This window comes from Penaeus vannamei, chromosome 28 (genome assembly GCF_042767895.1).
Source record: "Penaeus vannamei isolate JL-2024 chromosome 28, ASM4276789v1, whole genome shotgun sequence".
In the NCBI taxonomy this organism is placed as follows: Eukaryota; Metazoa; Arthropoda; class Malacostraca; order Decapoda; family Penaeidae; genus Penaeus; species Penaeus vannamei.
The window spans coordinates 6,848,297-6,856,452 of NC_091576.1; the positions used below are offsets into that span (position 1 = coordinate 6,848,297).

The 8,156-nt window shown below is 34.0% G+C and overlaps 1 protein-coding gene across 2 annotated transcripts in view; it reads left to right on the forward strand.

The window, feature by feature from the left end:
- RabX5 (RAS oncogene family member RabX5) overlaps positions 1–6,715 on the forward strand; it is an 8,549-nt gene extending 1,834 nt beyond the window's left edge. The window contains exons 2-9 of one of the 2 annotated variants that reach the window (XM_070141303.1): positions 1,707–1,794; positions 2,279–2,379; positions 2,567–2,709; positions 3,733–3,834; positions 4,014–4,078; positions 4,568–4,701; positions 4,940–5,138; positions 5,960–6,715. In XM_070141303.1, coding sequence (XP_069997404.1) covers positions 2,284–2,379; positions 2,567–2,709; positions 3,733–3,834; positions 4,014–4,078; positions 4,568–4,701; positions 4,940–5,138; positions 5,960–6,036 — 816 coding nt within the window. In that variant the 5' untranslated portion in view covers positions 1,707–1,794; positions 2,279–2,283 and the 3' untranslated portion in view covers positions 6,037–6,715. The remainder of the gene's footprint in view (positions 1–1,706; positions 1,795–2,278; positions 2,380–2,566; positions 2,710–3,732; positions 3,835–4,013; positions 4,079–4,567; positions 4,702–4,939; positions 5,139–5,959) is intronic. The other variant, XM_070141302.1, reaches the window with a different exon arrangement.
- Positions 6,716–8,156: the final 1,441 nt, after the last annotated feature.

The following is an 8,156-nucleotide window of genomic DNA, read 5'->3' on the forward strand; positions in this document are numbered from 1 at the left end:
TAATGACACAAATAACAAAATGTTACTTATTGTCACTGCACAAAGTTATGAACTACTTTGAGAGATCATATGAAGTCTGTTCAAGGAAAACAATCAATTAATGTCTTTACACAGGATATCAAATAAGTATAGACATTGGAAAATAACAAAAAAGCAAAAAACGCATATGCAACAAAAGAGATAATAACAAAAGGGAGACAAGGAATCTTGACACTGCATACGAGTCTTCATCTTGGCCGGGCTCACATGCCACTCGTCCAGGAGAGTTGCCTAATGCTTAGATTTTAGGCCACGTGAGGGCAGTGAGGCACCTGGATCCTTTGGGTTAAACCAAACTATCATTGAGGAAAGTGTGCCTTTGGTGCCCTAGAAAAGCCAGCAAATTTATGATGTATACGTGAGTTTATAATGGCAAGACAAAGCTTATCATCCTGTCTTACAATATGGTATTTAATTAGGAATATATTCATTTCAAGAAGTTTAGAAAAGTTATGAATAACGATGAATATTTAAACAATACAGGTAATGTATTTGACTAATTTCCACTATATTTTCATCAGAAATACATGTATTTCTGACAAAGTTAAGATAAACAGTTAGATTGCTTACATTTTGAAAATATTCTTTCTCAGATGGTACCTGTGGAGGCTTGTTGGCCAAAGCACACCAAGGAATGAAGGCCACTTGAATTGTTTGAATCACCCTGGGTGTCTTGTGTACTTGTACATTTAAAAATTGCATTAAAAAAAATTATAAAGATCACTGTTCATGAACCGTACTCATGTTGACAAATGAAGAAAAGGTATAAATGGAATTTTTTTTTTTTTTAGCGATGCCACAGGGAGACAGTAAAAGGACAATGATAGTGAATGACTTCAGTGCAATAAACGTATTTGATGTATTCAAGTAAATCTTCATTAGAAATACATATCTTTCATATGAAGATATAAAGAAAATGTAATCAAGCATCCCTTACACTGCGAGGTTGTTCTTTCTCACTTATACCTTTTTCAGCATTTGTCACATGGTAAGATATAACATGAGGCATCCACTAAAGATTGCCAGTAATTTTGTTGTGTCTCTTATGTTGCCATGTAGATGTTTTGCCTTGGGTACATCTTGGCCTAATGCAACAAATGGACATCCAGCTGTATTGCAGTGGTCTCTATCTGCTTTTTTATTGCTGTTTCTTGGCCTCTTTTTACTGTATAATATATCTCACAACTCCCACTTTCTTTAGCTGTTGAAACTAGTTTCAGACCTTCCAAACATAATGATATTGGTTTCAGTTAGGCAGATGATTAATAAAACATACTGAGAGTAATACTGATAGTAAATTGGAATTTAATAGTTCTATACTAGCAGTAATTTATGATGCTACCAAATATTCTTATTCTCCTTAGAAGGAAGAAAATTTCAGATATGTTTGTTCTTGTAAAGGTATTATATACCTTTATATAGTGTAAGGTTTTCTAGTTTGATATAATATAGTGAAAGTCATATTAAAAAATCCTTATATTTTATAGATACCATATTACTTAATAGAAGAGAAAAAGGTACAGGCATACTTACAGATGTGTGTGGATGGTATGATTTCATTGCATTTTTTGTGTGAATTGCTTCTGGTATTTGGTGTTGGGTTATTGTTATTGTCATTGGAAAGGGGCTTGTTTGATAAAAGTACTAATATTGGTGTTGTGTTGCAGTGTTGCATTTGTAACTACTCTTTTTGGTGTTGCTAAAACTGTTGCTGTCTCTGCTTCTGTCACACTCCAAGCTGTTATCATTATACATGTGAGTTGAACATTGCAAATTTTTGTGTACTTTTGCAAATGTACACCCACAGATGTCATGTGTACTAATATGCTGTCATTCAGAATATTTCCGCATCACTGATATATCCTGCACTTATATAATCAATTGTGACTTTTCACGAACTGCTCTCATTCATTAATTTCATTACCATATCTCAACATATCTTGCTTGTGCTTGGCCCATATCAATGGACACTATTTACTAAATGCACTTTCATTTTCTCTGATACTGCACATACTTCAGTTTGAATTCTTAGAACAGGTTAATTCATTTACTTAATTGGTTCACTTTATCTTTAGCAAAATTACACTGTTTTTTACTAGCTCTATTATTGTTGTGTCAATTTTCAACAAGTATGTTCATGAAGCATTATGATAGAATATCATATTGTCAGAATCATTTGTTTTAAATGGTAACCTGTTGTCGTTGTTTGAATTTAGCATAATACTGTTAATTTTTCTAGGCCTCATGCGACTGACCCGGTCTGCAGTGTACACAATGTTGCAAACTCATGCAGAAAAAGACCGCATTGTCACCTCTCTCCCTCCACCTTTCATACGCCAAGTAAGTACAGCTTCTGCAACAACATGAAATTCCTGTGAATATGAACTGCAAACTTCTTTGTCATTTCCGTTTTCATATAAATGTATTGGTATATTTTTCTATAAAAGTTATGGAAAGGTTCTTTTTTTCTTCTTTATCTACAATAGAATACCATTTAAAACGCATAACCTCCTTTTTGCACATGCAGGCGACTCCTTATAATCAGGATGACTTTGATGAAGCTGTTAAGAATGCAGCTAATGCAAACTGTACACTTCAAGCTGGACTCAAGATATCGAAGATGATTGTGCTTGGAGATGTTGCTACGGGCAAGACTTGTTTGGTTAACAGGTAAGCAGTAGGGTGATTGGTTGATAGGTAAGCAAGAAGGTAATTAGTTAAAGGTAAGCAAAAGGATAAGAAGGAATGTTCATTAAGGATGGAATAGTAACGATAAGGAAGAAGGAAGTATGAGAGGAATGAAGAAGGAAAATAAGGAAGGGAATGAAATTAATATAAGATCAGGGAATTAGGAGAGAAAGGAATAATTAGAAAATTCAAAGATAGTATGAGAGAGGAGTACAAATTTATGAATGAAAGGAGGAAGAGGGAAAGAAAATGAGATTAAAATATATTAGAAAAGAAAGGATGAAAGTAAGGAGAACAGAGTAAAGTTGATCAAATTAGGGGAGAAGAGAAAGAAGAGATAAGAAGTATGAGAACATGTGAGAATGAAAATAGGAATGAAAATGAAAGGAGTATGAAGTTTGAAGAAGAAACGCGACTATAACCTCCTGGGCGGAGTTAATGATGAATTAAAAGTAACTAAATTTGTAGAATTGTGGCAGCATGAGAGAACTCTTCAATAACAAGACTGATATTATTTTCATTCCAAATATTGATGATAGAGTCTGTGTCTATCAGCAAAAGTGAACTAAATTGAGTTGATATGTTAGGAGCATTTATTTTTCGTCACCCTCGGAATATAATGTGCGAGGAAGAGAATAAGAATTATGGAAGGGAATGGTTTGTGAGGAATATTAGGGAAGGAGAGAAGAAGAAAATGAGAAGCATGAAGAGAGAGAGTGTAGCAATGTGAAACATATAGCAATATTTAACAGAGACAGACAGACAGACAGACAGACAGACAAAGATAGGGAAACAAGGAGGATAGTAACAAAGAGAGATAATAAGAGAGTGGGAGAGGAAGAGAGGAAGAGAAATAGGATATATGAGACAGCTCTAAATAGAAAGGGAAGGCAATAAAGTAGAAATGAGGAAGTTAGAATAGAAATAGTGAAGTAGTATTTTTTGTTAATGTTAAAAGGATGTTGTTTTTTTATTAAAAATGTGATATTACTTTATTCTTTTCAGGTTTTGTCACCAGGTTTTTGATTCTAATTATAAAGCAACAATAGGAGTAGACTTCGAAGTGGAGAGATTTGATATTTTGGGAATTCCCTTTAATTTACAGATGTAAGTAAACTGATTTGTTTAACTGAAATAAATCTTTATATTTATAACACTGCTTTTAATGAATAACTGTGTTTGAACAAGTGATGATCAAATGCAGAATGGATATCATTGATGGTTCAGTCCATGTAATTCTTTATTTTGTTTATTGTTTATTTACTCATTTTACTTTTTTTCATCAGATGGGATACCGCAGGTCAGGAGAGGTTTAAATGCATAGCTGCATCCTATTACAGAGGTGCTCATGGTAGGTATGAATTTTGTGTCTCTTGCATTTATTTTCCAGTCTTTCTGCTTTTTAGGTTTTATTTGATATATTGTTATTTTTTATTTTTTTAATTTTCATTCCGTTTTCTTTTTTTTTTTTTAGCTCTTACATTTTAATTTTTCTATATTTCATTATTTTTTTCCTTTGTAATCATTATTATTGATATTTTCTTTAACTGAATTACTGATTTCTGTAGTTTTTAACATGTATTAACATATGCTATTTGTAAGTATAATGATAAGAATAGGTAGACTCTTGGTGTTATGATCATTATCATCATTGTTATTGATATGAATAATATGGTGCCTATTATTATTATTGATATTATTAGTGGTAGTACTAGTAGTAGCAGTAGTTGTAGTAGTCATAGTTGTAATGATATTATATATAAACAACCTGAAATATATAAGATTTTCAGACTGTACAGGAATAAAAAGACTTACTCCTGAATTTGATTTTTCATTTTAGCTGTGATGGTTGTGTTTGATGTGACAAACGTTGTGACTCTGGCACACACGGCTCAGTGGCTTGAGGAGGCACGAGAGGCAAATATCAATAGCTGTCCTTTGGTCTTTCTTGTGGGAACAAAACGAGATCTTATGGTAAGTTGTTCGTCTCTTTCATCCCTGGATTCCCTTTCTCATTTTCTTTCTTATTCTTATTTTGTCAGTCTTTTTCATTTTTCTTGCTTTCTTTAATCCTTTTTCCTTCTTTCTTTTACTGTAGTATGTAACATTAGCAGAATTTAAAATTTTCAAATGATTCTGATTTTTAGAAAGTTTACTTTAGTATTCCCTGGTTACACCTCTTGTTCCATGTCAGCATTTGCACTTTTTTCAGAGCGAGGGAGCCTACAACCAGATTGAAGCACAGGCTCGCCGTGTTGCCCATGGTCTTGGGGCTGAGTATTGGGCTGTGTCATCTAAGACGGGAGATAATGTGGAAGCCCTGTTCATGCGGCTGGCTGCACTAACCTTCAACCGTGATGTTTTGCAAGAGGTGAAAGGCTGTGACACTCGCAAATCCTCTGGGACTGTCAGTATGTATCCTATTACTAATCTAAAAACTTAGATTTACTTTTTTTTTGTTTTGTTTTGTTTTTTGTTTTTGTTTTTGTTTATCTTTTCCTCTGTGTGTATATGTGTGTGTGTGTGTGTGTGTGTGTGTGTGTGTGTGTGTGTGTGTGTGTGTGTGTGTGTGTGTGTGTGTGTGTCTGTGCGTGTGTGTATGTGTGTGTGTGTGTGTGTGTATTCAAATTATGGAAGTATTGAGTATGAAAGAAAAAAAATTGTACGAATGTGTGTGTGTGTCTGTGTCTGTGTCTGTTTGTGTGTGTGTGTGTGTGTGTGTGTGTGTGTGTGTGTGTGTGTGTGTGTGTGTGTGTGTGTGTGTGTGTGTTTGTGTCTGTGTCTGTGTCTGTTTGTGTGTGTGCGTTTTGTGTGTGTCTGTATTTTTGTGTGTGTGTGTGTGTGTGTGTGTGTGTGAGAGAGTGTGTATTTAAATTATGGAAGTATTGAGTATGAAAGAAAAAAGATTGTATGTATTTGTGTGTGTGTATGTGTGTGTGTGTGTGTGTGTGTGTGTATGCGTGTGTGTGTGTTGAGTATTAAAAAAAGTATAAATGTGTGTGTGTGTGTGTGTTGGAGTTTCTGTAAGATCAAAACATGGCTTTTTTTTAATGGTCTGGATAATCAATGAATATCATGTATTGAAGAACTGGAGACTCTAGTTATCTATGTGCTTGAAGTTGTGATAGCCTATACTCTATAATTAAAGTAATATGTGCACACAGTATTATGCGTCAAGCGCTTAATTTTATGTGAATGCATTTATCTATCGCTAATTGGTTCATGATTTCAGAAATTGGTGAACGGCTGGATGATACATATGAGACAGCTAAGAAGTCGAAGTGTGCTTCAGGGCACTGCAACAAGTGATAAGATATGAAATGGTAATTATTCTCACAATGACTATTTTGTCCTATGATATGTAGTTTGTGAGATGATTTACTCGAAATGCTAAATTGTCGTTTAGTAAAAAGGTTGCTGATAATTTTACAAAATATATTACTATCTATTATGTAACATATATACAAACACATACACGTATATTTTATGCATTTTGAGGTTGAAGTTATTACTAGTATATCTGAATAACAAGCTTCCTGAAGTATGGTGCTGTCCAATGAATAACACAATGAAAGAAGCACAACGTTTTTTACTTTCATTTTTTGACTACTTCACTTCCCTATGTGTTAATGTAGCTGGCTCTTTGTAAATCACATCAAGTGACGGGTATGGAATCACCGAGCTAGTGCTACCTCATGGGTAATTTATAGGTATACTGGAATGACTTGTTATGGAAGGCTGGCCAGGGTTGTGTCTGAAATTAACAGTTTGTAAGACCGGCTTTTCTTTAGAAGGCTATGTGATTTTTAAGTTTAATTCTCTCTCTCTCTCTCTCTCTCTCTCTCTCTCTCTCTCTCTCTCTCTCTCTCTCTCTCTCTCTCTCTCTCTCTCTCTCTCTCTCTCTCTCTCTCTCTCTCTCTCTCTCTCTCTCTCTCTCTCTCTTTTTCACTCCCTCCCTCCCCTCTCCCCTCTCTCTCCTCCTACCCCCCCTCTCCCCTATCCCCTCTCTCTCCTCCTCCCTTCCTTCTTCCCCCTCCCTCCCCTGCCCTCTTCCTCTCCCCCCCCTCTCTCCCTCTCCCTCTCCCTCTCCCCCTCCTCTCCCCTTCTCCCTCTTCCTCTCCCCTCTCCATCCCCATCCCCATCCCCCTCCCTCTCTCTCCTTTTCTCCTTTCTTCTTTTTGCAACATCAGGTAGTAGAGCTCATAATGAATATTTCAGGAATATCTTCCATTTGTTTCTCATTTGGAAAAGCTGATTTCAAGTCTCAGTTTTGAACAGTCAGTACCAAATTGATGTCTGTCTCTCATGCTAGTCTGGAAAGCATGGCATCTTTTTCTGATATTATGAGGGTAACGAAGATTTCTAATAGCAAGTGTGGTTCAACAAATATGATAAAATTCCTCCTAGGGCCATCTGTTACCTGTACTAGCCTAGACAGATCCATAAGTCAAATGTAATTTCTGGTAAAGGCTTAGATTTTAAATGCACAATTGATAATAGTTTGAAAGACTAAATTATCAAGGTTATAAATAAGCAATAAATTTGAAGTTAACTGATATTAACACATGTTTCAAATGTTCTCGAAAACAAAGCGCAACCAGGCCAAGTGCTATTGTACTCGGCACATTTGCAAGCGTTTTTGAAGTTTACCGTGTTCCAGTAAAGCAGGGTGAACTACCAAAAAGTGGTCTGAATTTTCTGTCTAGATGTCGTATGCATTTTGTTCAAACAGAGCTTGAGAAAGGAATAATGATTTAGATTTGCAGCTTATTAAGACGTTTGATTTGTGGTCTGGTAGTCTGCCTTGGCACAAACTTGATTTTAAAAGAGAGATGTTGTTTTTGCGTGATATTTCATTTGTGCTTATAAAATGTCTTTCTGCTATTATTTTTATTATTATTATTATTATTATTTATTTATTTTTTTTTTTTTCATTATGATCACTATTATTACTATTTTTCTTCTCATTATTGTTATTATTATTATTATTGTTAATGTTATTGTCTTTGTTATTATTATTATTATTATTATTATTATTATTATTATTATTGATATTATTATTATTAATATCATTATAATAACAATAGTAATAATGATATTATTATTATTATTATCATTATATTTATTATTATGTTATCAATAAAAAAATATTAGTATTGATATTGATATTAGCATTATTATAGGTATTTTTTGTTTTTAACAATGATTTCATATGATAATATGTAAAATCTTATTTTACATTAGTATACAGTTTGCAAATATTTTTCAAAGGATGTGCATTATAACATAGAATCACATTTTTTTTTTATTTGCTCTCGGCAAGATTACCTTTTGTATTTTGTGTTCATTGAACATGTGATAAAGAAGAGAAATATAGACAATTTTAGATTGTAAAACATGTATTTGCAGAAGAGCACAAAAATACTGAA